The sequence below is a fragment of the Stenella coeruleoalba genome, assembly GCF_951394435.1.
Source record: "Stenella coeruleoalba genome assembly, chromosome: 2".
Classification (NCBI taxonomy): Eukaryota; Metazoa; Chordata; class Mammalia; order Artiodactyla; family Delphinidae; genus Stenella; species Stenella coeruleoalba.
In genome coordinates this window covers 49,394,387-49,418,444 of record NC_137147.1, presented here as the reverse complement: position 1 = coordinate 49,418,444, position 24,058 = coordinate 49,394,387, and the positions used below count along the sequence as shown (strand labels likewise).

Genomic DNA, 24,058 nt, shown 5'->3' with positions numbered 1-24,058 from the left:
GAAACTGCCAAACTTTTCCAAAGTGTGCACCATTCCCACTAGCAGTGTGCAAGCACCCCACTTTCTACACAATCTTAGATATTTGGTTTTATCTTTTTTTTTCATTTTAGTCATTTTAGTGGGTGTGCAAAGTACAGGATTTTTGTTTTAATCTGCATTTCTCTGATAACCAAGGAAGTGAATACATTCACACATATTTATTGACTGCATGGATGTTACCTTTTGTGGAGTGCTTATTCAAAATCCTTTGCCCATTTTTTCACTGGGTTGTCTGCCTTAATTCTTTATATCTTCTGAGTAGGTCTTTTGTGGATATAGGTAATGCAAGCCTCTTTTCCATTCTGTGGCTTGTATTTCCATTCTCGTAAAGGTGTCCTTAGGTGAAAAGAGCAACTTAATTTTAATTAGGTCAATTTTACCAACTTTTTCTTTTATAGTCAAAGTATTAATGTTTTGTTTAGGAAACCTTTTTTTACCCCAAGTTCATAAAGATATTATGTTTTATTTTAAAAGCATTATAGTTTTATAGATTTAGATTTATTTATTTACAATCTATTTGGTATTCATTTTTACTGAGTGAAGTTGCAGTCAAGCTTCATTTGATTTTCCATTAGTTTTCAATAAATTTTCAATAGAATTTATTGAAAAGGCTATTCTTCTTTTTTACTACACTGCAGTGTATCTGTTATACATAAGGTGACTAAGCATGGGTCTGTTTCTGTACTCTCAATTGTATTTCATTGTCTATCTTCATGCCAGTGTCACATTTCTTAACTGATAACTCTTGAAATCTGGTACCTAAGATTCCCAGGTTTCTTTTTCAAGATTGCCTTGGTATCCCTAGCCCTTTGCATTTTATTTTTTATAATCAACTTGTCAATTTTCATATAATATCTGCTTGGATTACAGAGAATCTTTAAATCTAACATTTTTACAACATCAAATCTAATTCATTAACATGGCATAATCTGCCATTTATTTAGGTCTTCTTTTTTTCACCGAGTTTTATTTTTTATTTATTTTTGTAAAGGACAGAAATTTATTGTCTCACAGTTCTGTAGGCTAGAAGTCTGAGATCAAGGTGTCAGCAGGGTTGGTTTCTCTTGAGGCCTCTCTCCTCGGCTTGTAGATGGCTGCCTTCTTGCTGTGTCCTCACATGGCCTTTCCTCCATGCATGCCCCTGGAGTCCTCAGTGATAGTTTTAAGTATAGAGATCTTGCATCTCATTTTCTTAGATATTTAATGGTTTTCTATACTGTAAATGGCATACTTGTAAAATTTCATTTTGTTTATTGCAGGTATATGTATATGTAATTGTTTTTTATGTTGACAGTGCATCCATCTGCTTTTCCAAATTCACTTACGATTTCTAACAGTTTATTTGCAAATAATGACATTTTTATTCCTTTCTAATCTTTTAATCTTTTATTTTTTTCTTAGTTTTCTTTGTTTATTGAACTGACTAGGACCTCTAGTACAATGAATAACAAGCGGTGAGAGTGAGAATATTTGATTCATTTCTGATGTCAATATAGTAGATTTTTAACAAATGTTTCTTATTCTTCTCCTAAGTAAGATCCATTAGGACAATCTGAAATTCTCAGTAAAACCTAAAATGATCCTTGCTGCTAGGTTTGGTATGGAAGAGCTTCTTGGACCTTTGATACAAGATATCAGTTATTTTTCTAATGAAAAGGCATGTAAGGAACTTGAAAAAAGCAGAATTTAAAAAGCCCCACGATAAGTCTACCCATGTGTGACATACCGAAAGGAACAACTAAAGAATAAAAATGCACTTTATGCCTTTAATGAACTTTTTGGTTAAAAATAAAGGAGCCAACAGTTTTCTTTTCTCACCATAAGCAAGAAACTTTAATGCTCACAACCTCACTTAACCCTAACAACCATATGAAGTGGCCATTATTTGCAATCAACAGATGAGATGGACGCCTAGACAGGTTGAGTAATTTATCTAAGGTAAGTGGTAAGGGCTAAATGGTTTGGCCGGTAGGTGGCAACTGAGCATCACATTGAGATGTGTAATCTACATGTGCTGTAGAAATTCTGGAAAACAGAAAATAGAAAATAAACAGAGATGTCATGTAAAAGTTACAGCTTGAGTGAAGTAAACTAAGTACCTTGAGTGAAGTAAAGGATTTAAATTTTTGGTGAAAAATCAGAATTTCAGGATGGGAGAGCCATTATGAGTCAAGCAATGAAGGTGGAATGATCATGGCCTTTATGTGCTGGTGTTCCAGGGAGTATTAGGAGAGAAGGCTGGGATGTAGGTTTAGCAAAAAAAAAAAAAAAAAAAAGGAGCTTGATAAAAAATGCTTTCTCTCACAAGCTCTTCTGGATTTACTTAACCAGTTCCCCACCCCATCCACCCCCCAATTACTCTGCCTTCTTCCACACTATGCATACCTTAGCTATAATCAACATTTATTGAATGCCTACTATGTGTAAGGTACAGTATAAAAAGCTGAACTTGTATGTTTGTTCATATTGTTTGTCATGTAACAGAAACATGCTTTTAATTAGTCTTCCTTTACATTAAAAAAAAAAAAGTAGGCACACACATAACCAAATAGTCCTATAAGGCTTGTCAACAAAAAGAGCATGCTCTTCCCCCATCTCTCTTACTTCAAAAACCATTTTCCGTCTTTTAGCAGATTATTTTATTTCCATGTCACTAATAAGCTACTTCTTGATTTCTAATTCTTAGGTATTATTCATTGATTTCACACTGTAGAGATGAGGATTTAGGTATTTTTAATACCTCACCATATCCTCTCTCAATATAATTATGCTGTGATTTTGATTAGACTATTATTTACTGTTAACGTTTTTATGGCATTCAACCACTGGTCATAGTTTCCTTTTCTTTCTTACAACATTTTGCTTTCCTGGAGTTAATATCTGGCAGTTTTTTGTTTGATTTCAACCAACCTTAAGTTTTTTTTTTTCTTTTTTAACATCTTCATTGGAGCATAATTGCTTTACAATGGTGTGTTAGTTTCTGCTTTATGACAAATTAGCTATACATATACATATATCGCCATATCTCCTCCCTCTTGTGTTCCCCTCCCACCCTCCCTATCCCACCCCTCTAGGTGGTCACAAAGCACCAAGCTGATCTCCCTGTGCTATGTAGCTGCTTCCCACTAGCTATCTATTTTGCATTTGGTAGTGTATACATGTCCATGCCACTCTCTCTTCGTCTCAGCTTACCCTTCCCCCTCCCGGTGTCCTCAAGTGCATTCTCTATGTCTGCGTCTTTATTCTTGTCCTGCTCCTAGGTTCTTCAAAACCATTTTTCTTTTTTTAGATTCCATATATATGTGTTAGCATACGGTATTTGTTTTTCTCTTTCTGACTTACTTCACTCTGTATGATAGACTCTAGGTCCATCCACCTCACTACAAATAACGCAATTTTGTTTCTTTTTATGGCTGAGTAATATTTCATTGTATATATGTGCCACATCGTCTTTATCCATTCATCTGTCGACAGACACTTAGGTTGCTTCCATGTCCTGGCTACTATAAATAGAGCTGCAATGAACACTGTGGTACATGACTCTTCTTGAATTATGGTTTTCTCAGGGTATATGCCCAGCAGTGGGATAGCTGGGTCGTATGGTAGTTCTATTTTTACTTTTTTAAGGAACCTCCACACTGTTCTCCATAGTGGCTGTATCAATTTACATTCCCACCAACAGTGCAGGAGGCTTCCTTTTTCTCCACACCCTCTCCAGCATTTATTGTTTGTAGATTCTTTGATGATGGCCATTCTGACCGGTGTGAAGTGATCTGCATTTCTCTAATGATTAATGATGTTGAGCATTGTTTCATGTGTTTGTTGGTAATCTGTATATCTTCTTTGGAGAAATGTCTATTTAGGTCCTCTGCCCATTTCTGGATTGTTTTTTTGATATTGAGCTGCATGAGCTGCTTGTAAATTCTGGAGATTAATCCTTTGTCAGTTGCTTGATTTGCAAATATTTACTCCCGTTCTGAGGGTTGTCTTTTCGCCTTGTTTATGGCTTCTTTTGCTGTGTGAAAGCTTTTAAGTTTCATTAGGTCCCATTTGTTTATTTTTGTTCTTATTTCCATTTCTCTAGGAGGTGGGTCAAAAAGGATCTTGCTGTGATTTATGTCAGTGTTCTGCCTTTTTTTTTCCTCTAAGAGTCTTACAGTGTCTGGCCTTACATTTAGGTCTTTAATCAATTTTGTGTTTCTTTCTGTGTATGGTGTTAGGGAGTGTTCTAATTTCATTCTTTTACATGTAGCTGTCCAGTTTTCCCAAAACCACTTATTGAAGAGGCTGTCTTTTCTCCACTGTATATTCTTGCCTCCTTTATCAAAAATAAGGTGACCATATGTGTGTGGGTTTATCTCTGGGCTTTCTATCCTTTTTCATTGATCTATATTTCTGTTTTTGTGCCAGTACCATACTGTCTTGATTACTGTAGCTTTGTAGTACAGTCTGAAGTCCAGGAGCCTGCGTCCTCCAGCTCCATTTTTCTTTCTCAAGATTGCTTTGGCGATTCAGGGTCTTTTGTGTTTCCATACAAATTATGAAATTTTTTGTTCTAGTTCTGTGAAAAATGCCATTGGTAATTTGATAGGGATTGCATTGAATCTGTAGATTGCTTTGGGTAGTATAGTCATTTTCACCATGTTGATTCTTCCAATCCAAGAACATAATATATATCTCCATCTGTTTGTATCATCTTTAATTTCTTTCATCAGTGTCTTATAGTTTTCTGTATACAGGTCTTTTGTCTCCTTAGGTAGGTTTATTCCTGGGTATTTTATTCTTTTTGTTGCAATGGTAAATGGGAGTGTTTCCTTAATGTCTCTTTCAGAGTTTTCATGATTAGTGTATAGAAATGTAAGAGATTTCTGTGCATTAATTTTGTATCCTGCTACTTTACCAAATTCATCGATTAGCTCTAGTTTTCTGGTAGTATCTTTAGGATTCTCTATGTATAGTATCATGTCATCTGCAAACAGTGACAGTTTTACTTCTTCTTTTCTAACTTGGATTCCTTTTATTTCTTTTTCTTCTGATTGCTGTGGCTAAAACTTCCAAAACTATTTTGAATAATAGTGGTGTGAGTGGACAACCTTGTCTTGTTCCTGATCTTAGAAAAAATGGTTTCAGTTTTTCACCACTGAGAACGATGTTGGCTGTGCATTTGTCATATATGGCCTTTGTTATGTTGAGGAAAGTTCCCTCTTTGCTTACTTTCTGGAGGGTTTTTATCATAAATGGGTGTTGAATTTTGTCAAAAGCTTTTTCTGCATCTATTGAGATGATCATATGGTTTTTCTCCTTCAATTTGTTAATATGGTTTATCACATTGACTGATTTGCATATATTGAAGAATCCTTGCATTCCTGCGATAAACCCCACTTGATCATGGTGTATGATCATTTTAATGTGCTGTTGGATTCTGTTTGCTAGTATTTTGTTAAGGATTTTTGCATCTATGTTCATCAGTGATATTGGCCTGTAGTTTTCTTTCTTTGTGACATCTTTGGTTTTGATATCAGGGTGATGGTGGCATCGTAGAATGAGTTGGGGAGTGTTCCTCCCTCTGCTATAGTTTGGAAGAGTTTGAGAAGGATAGGTGTTGGCTCTTCTCTAAATGTTTGATAGAATTTGCCTATGAAGCCATCTGGTTCAACCTTAGGTAAGTTTTTGCTTAGAAATAATACCATCAGTGATTGGGACTTCCCTGGCAGTCCAGTGGTTGAGACTTCACCTTCCAATGCAAGGAAGTGAGGGTTTGATCCCTGGTCGGGGAGCTAAGATCCCACAGGCCTCGTGGCCAAAAAGCCAAAACATGAAACTAAGCAATGCTGTAATAAATCCAATAAAGACTTTAAAAATGGTCCACATCAAAAAAATCTTTAAAAAAAAAAAAAAAGAAAGAAAGAATATCATCACTGATTGAATCCCTCCTCCCATGTCTGATTTCAGCCACAGAGGGAGAGCTCAGATTTATCTCCTACTCTTCCAGCTTTCTGCCTCAGGGCCTTCTCTGACACTGAAGGAGCCAACATGGTCCAAGTACAAGCTGCAACTTGGTACTTCAGGAGGTGATGTCCCGGCAGCAACTCACCTAGTGAGGAGCGTGTCAAGATAAATGGTCCAGCCACTTGTCTTTCAGGAGACAATTGTAGGAACTATCACAGAGCTTCACAGAAGACCTGGTGGATCAAGCTGCCATTGTCTACACAGCAATGACCTCAATAATATACCTTTACATTGACCTTTCCTCCTTCTCCGTTTCAGTATCACAAGTCCCTCACTCTGATTTTTTGGGGTCTGGGAGATGCATCAGGTAGTTTATTATTTAATCTTTCTGAAAAAGCCTCTCTGGGAGTTTCTGATATGCTTCCTATGTTCTGTATGTCTGGTGTGGTGTCATCCTTGGATATCTCATCATCATCATCTGGGGAGTTCCTTCATCTCTCTCCTATGCTGAATCCCAGTCTTTGCACCTATGTCTTCATATTGCTTGGTTTATGACCTTATTTTTATGAAGCACATCCTCTGGTAGCTTCTTGAGAAAGACTATATGAAAGGTGAAGTTTGTGAGACCTTGTACAAATAAAAATGTCTTCATTATAACCTTAGGTTCAATTAATAGTTTGAATCCAGAATTTTAGGTTGGAAACTTCTTTCAGAATTTTGAAGGCACTGCTTCTGTTGAAATTTGAAGTTATTCCAATTCTTACTCCTTGTGACCTGCCCCTTTTCTTCAAAAACATAACAGATCTTCTCTTTGACCCTGACATGCCTGAAATTTCATAATAGATTTTTTTCGTCCACTGTGTTCTTTCAATCTAAAATCTGAAGTTCTTTAGTAGTGAGAATATTCCTTGAAATACTCTACTGATTCCCTATTTTCTCTGTTCTTTTTTGGAACTCTGGGAGATTGGATATTGGGCCTCCTGGCCTGTTAATTTTCTTAATTTTTTTCTCCAATATTTTCATTTCTTTTTATTTTCTGAGAAATTTCTTCAACTTTATATTCTAAATCATCTATTGAATTACTCAGCTATGCTATATTTTTTCTAATAGCTCTGTTTTTTCAAAAGCTCCTTTTTTAGTATCCTACTCCTATTCATAGTTGCAACTTCTTTGCAAAGATACTTTTTCTTTTGACATTTTCTTCATTCTGCATAGTCTGTTTCTGTTAGGTGCTTTTTCCCCTGTTGTTTTCTCTCTTTCCTGTAAGAGGCTTTCCTCAGATGTTTCATAACTCCTGGCTGTTTAATCATTTTTATTTTTATTATTATTTTAAAACATTTATTTATTTAATTATTTTGGTTGCACTGGCTCTTAGTTGTGACATGTGTTGCAGCATGCGGGCTTCTTCGTTGCGGCGTGCATGTGGGATCTAGTTCCCCAATTAGGGATTGAACCCGGGCCCCCTGCATTGGGAGCACAGAGTATTACTGACTGGACCACCAGGGAAGTCCGTTTAATCTTTTTTTTTTTTTCCTTTTTGCGGTACGCGGGCCTCTCACTGTTGTGGCCTCTCCCGTTGCGGAGCACAGGCTCCGACGCGCAGGCTCAGCGGCCATGGCTCACGGGCCCAGCCGCTCCGTGGCATGTGGGATCTTCCTGGACCAGGGCACAAACCTGTGTCCCCTGCATTGGCAGGTGGACTCTCAACCACTGCGCCACCAGGGAAGCTCATGTTTAATCATTTGTAATAGCATAGGACTAAAAGACTAACTGTAAGCTCTGGATGCATGCATGGGGTGGTGGGCACATTACGATTTTCACTGGGTATTTTATTATCTTCAACTGGGAGTTATCCAGCTGGGCAGTTTAGCCAGGACATTTCTGATGTCAGGATCTTTTTAGGTCTTTCCACTTGCACTGACCAGATGGCACAGAGAAGACTCTTCCAGTGTTGTTAGGATGGGAAGATCTGGCTGCCGGGATTCAGAGAGGAGGAGGAGGAGATTGGTCTTTGTATCCAGAATGTAAATATTTCCTGTTTTGAGTATGGTCCCCTGCCATCTATTGTATCCAGTGTCCTTCAGTCCAGAGGCCCCATTTAAAATACCCAAAATAAACAGCAACACACTTACTGAAATCATAGCATTTTTAAAGGACAATACTTTATATATCTCATTTGCATAATATTTTATTGTTTGCATATTGCATAGTGAAAAGAACAGAGTCACAAGACTCATGGTCTGACTCAACCACTAACTTGCTGTGTGAATTGGGTTAAGTCTCTTAACCTTGCTAACCCCTTATCTCCTCATCTAAAAAAAGGAGATGATGATAATACCTACTATACAGGACTGCTAAAGACCGAATGAGATAGTTACACTGTCTTTCTCTCAAGGAACTGCTGAAAATGAATTTATAGTCTGCTCTTGCCACCCCTTTGTTCATCATCTCAATAACTGTTAAATGCATTAAGACAATAGGTACCAGTGTGATGCTTTCAGTTTGAATACTAACAATAGCAGAAAGGAAGAAAACTCAAGAATGGCCCAATCCTTACTTATCTTTAGAATACTGATTTTTATAATACTTATTTATACTATCCCATCAGGAATTAAATTTCATTTAAAGATTTTTTTTTTAACCTACTCAAAATGAAGATCTATATATGTGAAAAACCCAAGAATACACATGTAGTTGCTTTACAATTTCCACTCTGGTATAGTATAAGTAAAATACATATCATGGGCAGTTAAACACTTTTCCCCCCTACATTAGGGATGATAATATATATGAAGATTAATTTCTTATGCATTATCCCTAATGTAAAAAAAAAAAAAAATCACAGGTATATTATGCTGCTTGTCAAGAATACATACACACAGTAGTCACATCTAGAAATACACACTCCTTCTAACAATATTTCAACCATCATCATTATCTTCTGTATGACCCCCTACAATTATATGTAGTTGAAAACACAAAACTCTCTTTTAAGGCAATTCTGGATGATATTATATTACAAAATACTTGCATTAAATAATATTGCATGTATGTATTGAACCTCCAAACACAGCCTTTAAACCCTCAAAGTACTAGTCTTAAAAGGTAAACAAAATTTTTATATATTATAAAAAAATTTAAGCTGCTCTGCAACCTTCCTTTGCTAAAAGTTAGATACATTACACCACTCCAGCAAGAGATTAATAAATAAGGATTAAATATTCTATTTTACAAAAACATACAGAATGGCCAATGTAAAAGTGAAAGGCTTACCTGATAATTTCTTTATCAAATTATGTTCATTAAGAAGGAATAAAACATGGTATAAAATGAGAAAACTGTCACTAAATTTACCTCTCTGAAGATAATCACATGAGTTGTTATCTAAAAATATCATGGCATCCTTGTTACAAACATTTTTTTTAAAAAGACTGTGTTTCCTGGAACTAGAGGACTATCTGTCTCATAGCTTTTATTAAGCAAACTTGATAAAACCACCACATAGTGGCAAGAGATAGAATAGCTGTTTCCAGCTACAGAAAATATTGAATTCTACCTTAAAGTACAGATCATTTGAGATATAACCCATAACAATTAAAGCAAATCATAGTGTAGTTTGTACTGAATTTCCTTAAGATATTTTTGCTTTCAATGGACTGTATTCATTTTCCTGTCATTTGAGACCAATTTCTGTTGCTTAGTAACTATTTTCATGTCCAGCCAAGATGTAAAGATTGCTGTGTGCAGTAGGATTTTCTGTTGGCCTACTTTCCAAAACAACAACCCTGCAATTAAATCAAAACAAAAGTCTTGTTAAAGAGGAGAAACAGAGATTTCATCTTCAAATACTAACATCAAACCAGGAAAGAATATCATTGTTCACATTCACATAAAATTACACAGAGATCACATTAATAGATGCACAGTCAAATTCAGCTTTACATTTTATAGCTTAAAAACAAAACTGAATAAGAATTGATGAATTTATGAATATTAAAAACATTTCAGGATAGTCTCATCTTATTCCAACTAAAAACAAATTTGCTTTACTCATATATACCAAAAAAAGGTATAATAAAGCTTTAGAATATACATGAACAAGAAGGGGATGGAGGAAGGGCTGAGACAATAAAACAGGATTTTAAGAGGCACCCACTCACACTGTTCTTCAAGGTATTTGCAAATAAATAGTAAAGTATGAAATGGGGCCGTCTCCCTTGTCCCTGGAACAAAGGCAGGGTTAAGAGTTCAATGAAAGGACCAATAGGAAGAAAAACCAATCAAGTGTCATATCATAGGATCTACACTGTGGGAAGATAGGTTTGAGAACAAAATAAAAAACAATATGCCACTGCAGAGAAAAAAGTCTAGAAGGGGAAATGGGAGGTGGGGGGAGTTGCATAAATAATTTATATTTTTCTAGTGTATGAATTTCCTACAACTAGCATATTATTACTTTTGAAATGAAAACAAAAAAGTAATATATACTTAAAGCATGCATTAAAGAAAAGTAGAAGGCGAAAATAAAATTACCTATAATTCAACTGCCCAGTTTACCATTATTAATATTCTGACATAGTTTTCTTTCCTCCTAGACATTAATACCTATATTTAAACAATACAATTTAACAAATCACTTTAAAAATTAAGACAAAACAAAAGCCTTGGTTAAGATATATGTCTTAAAATCAAGGAGATGCCCAAGTAAGAAGATAATCAGAACAAGGCAATGGTCTGAAAAAAGTAGTTTTTTAGGGCAAGAGTGACAGAGAATGGAGAAACAATACAAACAAAGAAGGGATAGATGAAAGAGAAAATTCTGGGGGAAGGAGTTGGAAGGAAACAAGTAACTAAGAGAAATGGCTTCTGATGCCTACCCTCTATCAAGCAGAAATCTCTCATACTATGTCTCACCAGAGTGCTATTTGTGCAGGATCACTGAATGATCTACAATTCTTTTGTCAGCCCTTCCTGGAGAAGCAAAGGGCCTCCCATTCTACAGTCATTTACCAGGTGGTCCTCCAATTCTCTTTTATGCAGGACTAGTTACTAGGTTGCCATGCTCTCTGGGCTTGCCTTTTCAACGGCAATGGGTAGTTGCCATTTTCCAAAAATCCTTTTTCTCTTCACAAAAGTCTCTTTAAAAAGTTTTTATGCAGTCATAACTCCAATTCTCCCCGACTTCCTTAAGTGTGTAATATCTAAGCAATGGTTTTGTGACTAGACTGAACTTGAAGATCAGAGGTTCTCAATCCTTGCCTCAGGACTAATCTATACCACTATAGCCAGTTTTGCTGCAGTAACAACTTTTGGAAAATAGGAAGGGATAGGTATTTTATTCATTGTAGAGGCAGATAACATAGACTTTGAAGAACAAAAGCTATAATTCTTTTTTCATGAGAAAGCATAGTTTTGGAACTTATCTTTCACTTTGATCACAGAGACCACATAATTCCTTCTAATTTAGAATGACCTCAGAGACTCAGTCAAATATCTTGTGATATAAAAGTACATGTCAGGAGGTGCACATTCTGTTGGATATATACAGTAACAGTTAATAGAAGTTAACATGCCAGGGAGAAATGATGAAAACAAAGGAGCCTGAAATATGTCATGATACTAGGGACATAAACACCCATCTAACACATTTTGTCTTGGCTGAGTATAACTGTTTCTGGAATCATGATCCTCACACTGACAACAGCTTGCTTAATTGACTAATTAAAATATTTTTTCTCTCTCTCAATAAAGATACAGGGAAATTTCTCTAAGATTCTGAAGCCTCTAAGAGTTTTGTTTAACATATATAAAAATAAATAAATGAACAAACCAAACAAAAACAAACACGTAGATACAGAGTGGCTACTAGGGGGAAGAGGTAGGGGTGGAGGGAGAGTGAAATGGGTAAAGGGGGTTAATTGTGTGGTGATGAAAGGAAACTAAACTTTTGGTGGTAAGCACACTGTAGGGTATATAGAACTAGAAATATAACACTGTATACATGAAATTTATATAAATGTTATAAACCAATGTTACTTCTATTGAACAATATAAATAAATATATTGAAACAATATAAGTATATTGAAAAATAAGTGTTTGAAACACAGTCAGAGGTTGACAGTATAATTAAAAATACAATTCTTGAACTCCTTTGGTAATAAAACAACCAAACTATTACCTGTCTGATCCTAATAAGCGGAAAACTCTTGTTTCATCTGAAATCTCCTGGGTAACCTATGAAAGAAAATATCCCATATTATTAGTCCCCATATTATTTAAATTATAATTTAAAAATCATTTAGATAGAGCAAGTATTAAAAAGAATGATAATTTTTGATAGACTCAATTCCTCAAATTAAATAGATTTTAGTAAGGTTTTTCTTGACTGCTTATTAGTAGAAACAAATCAACATTTATGGAACATCTGTTTGGGTCAAGCACTTTCCTTAGAACTTTTTATGATATGTATTATCATTCCCATATTATTAAAGAGAAAACTAAGACTCAGTGAGGTTAAGTAACTTACTTTTAGGTCATATAACTAGTAGACCCAAGATCTGAGTACAGGTTTGCTGGACTGCACAGCCCCTACTCCTTCCTTTACGTCATAGGGCAGATGCTTGAGGTGGCACCCCTCAGCCCACCTGATTTCAGCAGAGCTGCGGTAGACACTCCCATGCACCTGTGTCTTACATCTGTGTACTGGGGGTATTCCTCTGCTCTGTCTTCTCCAATACTAAAGAAAGAAGGTACTCAGTCGTGCACAGGTACTATTCCAAAGTGTGGGGAGTTGCCACCTCTGGGGGAAACCCTTAACTACCAGGGACAGCAGTTGGTGTATAAATGCACCCGCCTCCCCACCTTCTGATGAGCCAATTCTGAGGTGTGCTCCACACTGTTCCTCAGTAGTTCCTATAGGATTAAGCCCTCGTTGCCCATAGTGAGAAGCAGTTTATTAATGTGCTCTTTGTTGGCTTTTTGTCCCTCTGCATCTTACATTCCTTACTCTGTCACTTGTTTTTCTGGGATCTACTCCCAAATAAACAAGGACCTGAGTCCTTGTTTTAGGGTCAGCTTTTGGAGGAACACAAACTCTTGACAGTGTGGATATAAAATAAGTATAAAAATACTCTGCTATCAATGAGTTTGCAGTCTAGCTGAGAAGATGGAGTTAACAAACTTGAACCAGAAAATAAATCTGGTGCTATACTAAATGCAGCTGATTTTCAGAGTATTCAGTTCAGAAATGTTCCAATCTTTGTGGACTAGAATGGCTGATTTTTACATTATGAACATTATAGGTAGGCCCAAATTGAAGGATGAGAACAAAACCAGAAAGAAAAAGGTAAGCAAGATGACTTAAAAATAGGAGGCAGAATTCACACTTGATATGGTAAACAAGTAACTTCTACAGATTTCAAACCACAGGAGTGACACAGTGAAAACAGCATCTGAGGACAATTAATGTTATGGCAGTAAGTAGGACTGTAGGCTTCATTAAATGCAGGGGCCTGGTGACATTTAGTGACATGGGTCAGTAACTAAACGGACGCTTTCAAAGACAAGCTGATTTACGTCATTTTCTCTTGGAAGCATTCTAATTCCACTGATTTACATCATTTTTACTTGGAAGCATTCTATTTCTGCATTCATATAAGAGGTGGAAATAGTTATATCTAAATAACAGTGTAAAGGTAATTCAAATAGAAGATTTTAAGCTTCAAAATAAGTCCATATATTTGTGAGGCCCTGGTGTGCAAGAATTACACAGGTACTCACACAAATGGGAAATGTCTCTGTTAGTATTCTCTTAACTGTTAGGATTCACCTCTCAAGGTGGGAGCCCAAGTCCCACCTCCTACATGAAATATATCCCGATTATCTCAGTAGAAGTGATTTTTGGAGACCCTTCACATCCAGGCTCTGTCACTTAACTAGTTCTGTAACTCTGGGTAAGTTACTTAATCACTCTGTACCTGTAAAATCGGGAATATGAATAGTACATAACTTTACTTTGAATTGTACCTAAACCCCACTGTATTATTAGCCTTCAATAAGATGGCATTTGTAAAGTGCCTGGAAGATAGACATCGTAAGGGTTTGATATTATTTATAATTATGCTTCATTATGTCTTCAGTGCTATAATAAGAATAGTGTCCTAAATGTATTTGATACTCAATAAATATTTAGTAAACGAATTAATTTTCTTAGATTTTCCTTAGTCCCGTGATCCAATACATATTAATTCAGAATTTAAAATATAACATTAAAAAAGAAGCTGCAGGGGCTTCCCTGGTGGTGCAGTGGTTAAGAATCCGCCTGCCGATGCAGGGGACACGGGTTCAAGCCCTGGTCTGGGAAGATCCCACATGCCGCAGAGCAAGTAAGCCCGTGAGCCACAACTACTGAAGCCCGAGCACCTAGAGCCCGTGGTCCCAACAAGAGAAGCCACCACAATGAGAAGCCTGTGCACCACAACGAAGAATAGCTCCCATTCGCCACAACCAGAGAAAAGCCCGCGTGCAGCAACGAAGACCCAACGTAGCCAAAAATAAAAATAAATAAATTTATACAAAAAAAAAGAAGCTGCACATTTATAGATTATGGAAAAGGCTTATTACCTTTAGAAAAGTTTAGTAAGTTTAGCAACCATATTTATAAATTACAAATAAGAGGACTGAGGCCACTGAGAATACAATAAATACAAAACTGAACATTATTTGAAGGGAAAATACTGGCAGTTTTGTTCTACCGGCATTAAAGGCATTAAACATAGCAACGTGGGTTCAGAAAGAAAATACATAAAACGAATGTTTCAACTTTTAAAATCTTTAATGGGAATCACTGGAGGTAATTAGAGAAATCTTACCTCATCTGATTTGAAGCTTTTACCCTGCATTCCATGTTTCCAGAAAGCCAACACACTGTCTTGAAGGCATACTAAAAAGATAAGGGAGAACGGGACTAAAATAAGGCACATAGTAGTGCATTATACATTTTCCTTAACTGTCTTTAATAAATGATAATGTAAGGCTATTCAAGTGCTTGGTGCAAAATTCCACTGTCTAGACCATTAGTTCCCAACATTTTTGTGACTAAGTCATGACAAAGCTCAAATAATTTATTGAGGCAGGGTCATGGAAGTTTTCAAAGATACATTATAACAGGCATTTATTTAAAAATGAGCTAACTTTTGATGAGCTGGACATCAGCATATTAATTTTTCTTTCATATACTATCTTTTGTCTTAGGTAAATAAAGTAATAAAAACATAACTGGTTTTTTGGATTAAAAACATGATCATTTAAATAATGTGATATATTTAGAAGTAGCTATTAAGGAAGCATCTTTTATTTCTGTTCACATATTCCCTATTATAAAATTAATTTTTAAAAATAAACCTGTCCTGTAATCTAAAATTTAACCACACACTGAATATTTCTGATCTGTGAACCAATTCTTATTTGGAGGGGCTAGGGGCTCTCAGCTATCGTACTCACTGTTGCTGCCCAACCCCATCAGGGCTCCAGAGCCCACCGGGCCTTTGCCCTGTCCTTGCAGGTCCCACTGTTCACAAGTGTGGTCACAGATTTGAGCCAAGCTTGCCCAACTTCTTGATGGCTTTGGAATCAGGAACGACCGTGACCCCAAAGTGTGGCCACCTCATGACATGCCATATCCCCTCTTGCTGCCCACCCATCTCCCACGATCCCCCGGCGTGGCCTGAGGGTCTTGGAGGAAAACCTGTTCTCGCTGTGCCTTGTCCATTTCTGTGTCCTGCCTGTGCTGGGCCCACTGAAGCACACATATGGGGTCACTTAGTGGTTTAGAAACAGAGTGGCAGGGCCCCCAATTTTGGGGTGGGGGGGAGGCAGCAGGGCCTCTGGGTCCTTCCTGGCCAGAGGCTAGAGTCACTAAAGCACAGTGAGAGAAGGAGAAAACCAATTTGATTGTTGGAGAGTTAGCCATATGCCCTATACCAGTAAAGATGATGGGAGAAAGTGATTGAAATTTATTATATTTCTTACTAGAATACTGACTCTGTAAAAAGTTAACATAAGAATGTTCTGGAAACATAATTTAGCTCAATAAACATTAAAGTATTTTGCAATAACCAATCATACAAGCTTCACTAGCCATGAAATAAAAAAACAGGTAGTACTGGCTTTGTTTTTAAAGGTGACTTAAAGGGACTCTTTTTACCCAGGAGGATCCTTGAAATTATTCCAAAGTTCACTGGAAAGAAGAGATGGTAGCCTAGGAGGAACAAACTTTCGTAGAACGAAAATATCCTAAAAAATTTGGCATATATGAAAAAGTTGAGGTACTAGTGTGTTTCAGTTAAAATTAAGAGGACCTAAAGATCTGTATATTGGAATCTCTATTGAAAATATTAAATCTTAGAAACTGGCATGCAACAGCCAGCATACAAAGGACTAAAAGAAGAAAATATTTCCAAAATGCCTTTTGTCATGGCATCTACAGAAAGTTTAGGTTTTCTGCTTGAATAAAATTTCTAATCATAAGCAAATTATTCCTATGTAAGAGGGTTACCCAGAGGGATGAATGTTCTTTGCAATAGGGCAAAACTCCACTTGAGAAACCATTAAATTTTAAAAAAATCAACAGAAAACTTTCTAAACAGTGAGAAACACATTTTTAAAAGTATATACATTTAATTATAAAATACACATATTTTTTACAGCCCAAATAAAAATCACCAATTTTAACTGTTTTTGACTTAAAGTAGAACCATATCATGAATTGTTCAAAATGTTTCCACCCATAGTATTTTTTCATAAGTTCTATCACCCTTGAGGAAAATACTTACTGACATATAATCAGTGAGGATGCAAACAATAATAATTTTTATCATAATACCAATGATATTACAGAGTAAAACACTCATTGACAAGGAAGCAAATTCAAATGGCATAGTATTTTCCAGATTCTGTGGGAAAGTATTTATATTTAAATAGACCTAAAAGCAAAAACCATCAACACACACCAACCAGAATCTTACACGGCAAAGAATTCTAGCATATCTAACATTGTTAATCACATCACACAAATACCTTCATGATTTGGAAAGAATTGGAAGAAGTATAATTCACTTGATGCAGCAAAGGGAACAATGAATAGAAGAAATGATTTCATGTTTTAAATATTCAAGAAACGACAATAAAAGATTTATTACGGTCCAGACCTGCACTGTCTAATATTATAGTAACTAGCCCTGTGTGGCTATTTACATCAAAATTTAAATTAATTAAAATTAAAATGTAGCACTAGCCATGTTTCAAGTACTTAACAAGTGTGGTTAATGACTACTGTATTTAAGAACACAGAGAACATTTCTATATCAAAGAAACTTCTATGAGACAGTGCTGGTCTAGATAACCCTAAGTACAGAATGAACAAAAAACCAAGTACTCTAAATGCATTATTAATAAAAGGAGACTTACCTACAGATTCAATGCGAAAATCAAAACTTAGCTCAGAGGCCAGTTTCTTACTTGATTTTAGTTTTCCTTGTAGATTTACAATTTTTACAAATTCTTAAAAAAAGAAAAAACAAGTCAAGACTGGAAATGCAGATTTGCTAAAATAAATGTAACTTGATAAGTGGATTTTACATCGATATATAACAATATTAATAAAGTTCAATTATTTCCCTTGATTCAAGTATGCCCAGTGAAAAACTGTCACTGATAGATTCTATAAGAGTGAGGCCTCCGTTGTAAATGGCAATTCCACCAGTACTTTTTTTCATAGTTTATATTGAACACTTACGTTCTCACTTTTTAAAAAGTGAAGTGTTTCTTTAATAGCGGTTAACTTGCTGCCTAAATATTCAGCAATAGGAGTTGGTTTTTTCCCCCTTACAAATTACATAACATATGATAAGTAATATTTGCAGTAATTCTTAACTTTAGTATGTAACTAATATTCTACAGAAGTACAAGGGAGGAAAAAATAGTACTCTCAAAAGTCAGAATTTCTTTATAAGTAAACTCTGGGATAGACAGTATATGTGAATATTTCTATTTCCCTTTTGTCCATTTGTTTTTTAATTTAACCATCTTAGCTCTGACTTGGAAGATATCTTCACTCTGCATTACTTTCTCATCTGTCTACCATTATTTGTGATTACACACCTATCGTGATTACACACCTATCTCCATTGCTGCTTAGTAAAACTGATTTATACCATAGAGTTGACAAACAATTTTCGAAGTGTTACACTGCTCCCCTAAGAAAAAAAGAACAACTGAAGAAAGTCAACTTTCCATTTACCATGAATAGCTGGGAAATGGAAGTCCTAATTAATCAAAGGTTTAAAAAATTTTTTTAAAAATAAATAAATCAACAAAATGAAAACTAAGTACAATTTATTTTCCTTGTTTGACTCAGAAGGTATTTAGGCATTTAATGTTAAAGGTTCAATACTACTACAATTAAATTCTGATCATCTGTTTATTTCATTAATTAGTACTGAGTCTTCTACTTGTTTGGGTAAAAAATAATTTATCAAATTCACTTAAGAGTAACCAAACAACATGCCAATCTTATCAGTATTCAAAGAATCAAAAATACTTAAGGGATAATGGGCAAATGAAACACTCTGGGTTTGGTTTACTTATCTATAATATTAGATGATCTTTATGATTCCATAAGGCAAATCCACTAGGGAACACTTTAGAGAACAGAAATTAAGACAAAAATACAGGTAAATTAAGTAGTGGAACAATTTTAAAAATAACCCTAAACATCTATGGGCAGGTCTAGTAATTTTAAAATATTGGAATGAATCAAACCACAGCAAATATTGCCAAATTTCAAATATAATGCCAAGTCTGGGTGAACTTCACTTGCAGGATTCACTGCATTAAAGTAAGGGGGATTTTAAGAATTAGAGTGCTTTGTTTGCAAAATTGAAAACACCTGTTGTTAAAGTTTTTCTGTCTCTTCCACTGCATATACAGTACAACACACATCTATCAGTAACACCTCTCGCTGCATCAAAAGAATCACTACTAGCAGGTAAAGGTGTCAAATCTATTTGTGCATTAGAATATCACACTGACATGATTCCAAAAGTTCATGTTATATGACTACAAGTGACCAAATTAGTATAACCTTCTATTTTTTCATTAATTACAATGAATTATACAGAATTTTATACAGAATAATTTTATACAGAATTTTACCCCAAGGTTATGGCAAACTATTCTAATACAGTTGTCCCTCGGTATCCACGGGGAATTGGTTCCAGTACCCCTCACGGAGACCAAAGTCCATGGATGCTCAAGTGCCTTATATGAAATGGCCTAGTGTTTGCATATAACCTACACACAACCTCCCATAGACTTTAATTTTTAAAAATATTTTTATTGAAATATAGTTGATTTACAATATCGTATAAGTTTCAGCTGTATAGCACAGCGATTCAGTTATACATATGTGTGTGTATATATATGTAGATATAGTTTTTTTTAGATTCTTTTTTTCCCTTATAGGTTATTACATAATATTGAGTATAGTTCCCTGTGCTACACAGTAGATCCTAGATTACTTATAATACCTAATACAACACAAAAGCTATATAAATAGTTGCCAGGCACTTGCAAATTCAGGTTTGCTTTTTTGAGCTTTCTGGAATTTTTTTTTCTAAATATTTTCAATCCATGGTTGGCTGAATAGAGGATGTGGAACCTACAGATACAGAGGGCTGACTGTGATGTTCCCAAGTAGGCCAAACAGAATAAAGAAAAAGGTCACAGAGGACAGTCTGACAAACAGATCAATTAGTTAGTACATCTGTAGCCAATTTAGGTTTTTCATCAATAAAACAATGCCACTTAAGGTGGAAAATTGCAAATCTACTTTACTGATTCTATTAGAATCAATTCCATGAAAAGGTATGTTATATCAAGTAGTATACTTAGAATAAACTTTAAAATAATACTTACTGTCTAAACACACTAAAACAGTATCTCTCTCCAATTGTGTTACATGAATGGAATCTAACTGTTGGCTGCCTTGGGGGGAAAAAAACAAGGTTACAGTTATATAACATGCATTAAAAACTAGAACTTAGAAAAGAAACACAAATTATGATTTTTTTCTGTGATTTTAAGCTAGCCTTTGAAATAAACACAGAAATTATATTTTGTAATTGTCTTGTCAAAAACTGTATGTAAGTCAATTTAAAAGAACAAAGTCCTATGCAAGGCTAACTGAGCTGAGAAAGGCTCAATATTACATTTAGTTAATACCTCTGCTAGTTCTAGAAAGATGAGTTACAAAAATAAAATGAAGCAAATGGTAAATATGGGGAAGAAAGTAAGATGCATGCTATATACAGTGACTAGATTTTGCTTTGCATTTTGCAGTAGCCAATGGGAAGATGAAAACAAGATCAGTTACGTGCATCACAGTGTCCCTGAGATAAAAATAAGTCAGTAATTCAGAAAAAGCAAAAGGATTAACGAAACTATTAGAAATTTTCCTGGTATTTGTGGGGGGGAATGGTGTGTGTGTGGGGGTGTACGCACGTAGGGAGGAGTTCCTGTATTAACAGGACACCAGGGTAGCATAATGAACAATACTGTCAACGATATCTTTGCAGGAAGCAACTTTCATCACTTTGCTGATATCACAGTGCTACTTCTCTTAACATCTGCTAATAGAAGTCATGACATTTTTGTAGAACATTTTTGGTAAAACAATTTATTTTAGCCACTCAGATGGTGTGAACGGTCTAGATGAAGCTAAGAAAACATTTTAGATAATTTAAGAGCAGTCATTCTTTTTTTTTAAAATTAATTTTTATTGGACTATAGTTGATTTAAAATGTTGTGTTAGTTTCTGCTCTACAGCAAAGTGAATCAGTTATACATATACATATATCCACTCTTTTTTAGATTCTATTCCCACATAGGTCATTAAAGAGTACTGAGTAGAGTTCCCTGTGCTATAGATTCTTATTAGTTATCCATTTTATATATAGTAATGTGTATATGTCAATCCTCTTGAAGCTTTTATTAAAAATTTTTCAATTTTATTTTTTTATACAGCAAGTTCTTATTAGTCATCAATTTTATACACATTAGTGTATACATGTCAATCCCAATCACCCAATTCATAACACCACCATCCCCACCCCCCCGTGGCTTTCCCCTCTTGGTGTCCATACGTTTGTTCTCTACATCTGCGTCTCAACTTCTGCCCTGCAAACTGGCTCATCTGTACCATTTTTCTAGGTTCCACATACATGCGTTAACATACGGTATTTGTTTTTCTTACTTCACTCTGTATGACAGTCTCTAGATCCATCCACGTCTCAACAAATGACTCAATTTCGTTCCATTTTATGGCTGAGTAATATTCCATTGTATATATGTACCACACTTTCTTCATCCATTTGTCTGTCAACAGGCATTTAGGTTGCTTCCATGACCTGGCTATTGTAAATACTGCTGCAATGAACATTGGGGTGCATGTGTCTTTTTGAATTATGGTTTTCTCTGGGTATATGCCCAGTAGTGGGATTGCTGGATCATATGGTAATTCTATTTTTAGCTTTTTAAGGAACCTCCATACTGTTCACCAGAGTGGCTGTATCAATTTACATTCCCACCAACAGTGCAAGAGGGTTCCCTTTTCTCCACACCCTCTCCAGCATTTGTTGTTTGTAGATTTTCTGAGGATGCCCATTCTAACTGGTGTGAGGTGATACCTCACTGTAGTTTTGATTTGCATTTCTCTAATAATTAGTGATGTTGAGCAGCTTTTCATGTGCTTCTTGGCCATCTGTATGTCTTCTTTGGAGAAATGTCTATTTAGGTCTTCTGCCCATTTTTGGATTGGGTTTTTTGTTTCTTTAATACTGAGCTGCACGAGCTGTTTATATATTTTGGAGATTAATCCTTTGTCTGTTGATTCATTTGCAAATATTTTCTCCCATTCTGAGGGTTGTCTTTTTGTCTTATGGTTTCCTTTGCTGTGCAAAAGCTTTTAAGTTTCATTAGGTCCCATTTGTTTATTTTTGTTTTTATTTCCCTTACTCTAGGAGGTGGATCAAAAAAAGATCTTGCTGTGATTTATGTCAAAGAGTGTTCTTCCTATGTTTTCCTCTAAGAGTTTTATAGTGTCTGGCCTTACACTTAGGTCTTTAATCCATTTTGAGTTTCTTTTTGTGTATGGTGTTAAGGAGGGTTCTAATTTCATTCTTTTACATGTAGCTGTCCAGTTTTCCCAGCACCACTTATTCAGGAGACTATCTTTTCTCCATTGTATATCCTTGCCTCCTCTGTCATAGATTAGTTGACCATAGGTGCATGGGTTTATCTCTGGGCTTTCTATCTTGTTCCATTGATCTATGTTTCTGTTTTTGTGCCAGTACCATATTGTCTTGATTACTGTAGCTGTGTAGTATAGTCTGAAGTCAGGGAGTCTGATTCCTCCAGCTCCGTTTTTTTCCCTCAAGACTGCTTTGGCTATTCAGGGTCTTTTGTGTCTCCATACAAATTTTAAGATTTTTTGTTCTACTCCTGTAAAAAATACCATGGGTAATTTGATAGGGATTGCATTGAATCTGTAGATCGCTTTGGGTAGTATAGGCATTTTCACAATGTTGATTCTTCCAATCCAAGAACATGGTATATCTCTCCATCTGTTGGTATCATCTTTAATTTCTTTCATCAGTGTCTTATAGTTTTCTGCATACAGGTCTTTTGTCTCCCTAGGTAGGTTTATTCCTAGGTATTTTATTCTATCTGTTGCAATGGTAAATGCGAGTGTTTCCTTAATTTCTCTCTCAGATTTTTCATCATTAGTGTATAGAAATGCAAGAGATTTCTGTGCATTAATTTTGTATCCTGTAACTTTACCAGATTCATTGATTAGCTCTAGTAGTTTTCTGGTAGCATTTTTAGGATTCTCTATGTATAATATCATGTCATCTGCAAACAGTGACAGTTTTATTGATCTTTGCTATTATTTTCTTTGTTTCTATTTCATTTATTTCAGCTCTAATCTTTATGATTTCTTTCCTTCTGCTAACTTTGGGTTTTGTTTGTTCTTCTTTCTCTAGTTCCCTTAGGTGTAAGGTTAGATTGTTTATTTGAGATTTTTCGTTTCTTGAGGTAGGCTTGTATAGCTATAAACTTCCCTCTTAGAAATGCTTTTGCTGCATCCCATAGGTTTTGGATCGTTGTGTTTTCCTTGTCATTTGTCTCTAGGTATTTTTTATTTCCTCCTTGATTTCTTCAGTGATCTCTTGGTTATTTAGTAACGTATTGTTTAGCCTCCATGTGTTCATGTTTTTTACATTTTTTTCCCTGTAACTCATGTCTAATATCATAGCGTTGTGGTCAGAAAAGATGGCTGATATGATTTCAGTTTTCTTAAATTTACTGAGGCTTGATTTGTGACCCAAGAATGTTCCGTGTGCACTTGAGACAGAAGTGTAATCTCCTGTTTTTGGATGGAATGTCCTATAAATATCAATTAAATCTATCTGGTCCCTTGTGTCATTTAAAGCTTGTGTTTCCTTATTAATTTTCTGTTTGGATGATCTGTCCATTGGTGTAAGTGAGGTGTTAAAGTCCCCCACTATTATTGTGTTACTGTCGATTTCCTCTTTTATAGCTGTTAGCAGTTGCCTTATGTATTGTGGTGCTACTATGGTGGGTGCATATATAATTGTCATATCTTCTTGGATTGATCCCTTGATCATTATGTAGTGTCCTTCCTTGTCTCCTGTAACATTCTTTATTTTAAAGTCTATTTTATCTGATATGAGTATTGCTACTCCAGCTTTCTTTTGATTTCCATTTGCATGGAATATCTTTTTCCATCTCCTCACTTTCAGTCTGTATGTGTCCCTACATCTGAAGTGGGTCTCTTGTAGACAGCATATATATATATATATATGTCTTGTTTTTGTATCTATTCAGCAAGCCTGTGCCTTTTGGTTGGAGCATTTAATCCATTCACGTTTAAGGTAATTATTGATATGTATGTTCCTGCGACCATTTTCTTAATTGTTTTGGGTTTGTTTT

General features: G+C 35.4%; 1 protein-coding gene across 1 annotated transcript in view; it reads right to left on the bottom strand.

The window, feature by feature from the left end:
* Positions 1 to 6,230: 6,230 nt before the first annotated feature.
* Positions 6,231 to 24,058, bottom strand: part of MAP4K5 (mitogen-activated protein kinase kinase kinase kinase 5) — a 139,194-nt gene continuing 121,366 nt past the window's right edge. Inside the window, exons 28-32 of the mRNA XM_079914284.1 lie at positions 19,964 to 20,032; positions 17,456 to 17,548; positions 14,860 to 14,930; positions 12,168 to 12,223; positions 6,231 to 9,773 (exon numbers count right to left, since the gene is read on the bottom strand). Coding sequence (XP_079770410.1) covers positions 9,686 to 9,773; positions 12,168 to 12,223; positions 14,860 to 14,930; positions 17,456 to 17,548; positions 19,964 to 20,032 — 377 coding nt within the window. The 3' untranslated portion in view covers positions 6,231 to 9,685. The remainder of the gene's footprint in view (positions 9,774 to 12,167; positions 12,224 to 14,859; positions 14,931 to 17,455; positions 17,549 to 19,963; positions 20,033 to 24,058) is intronic.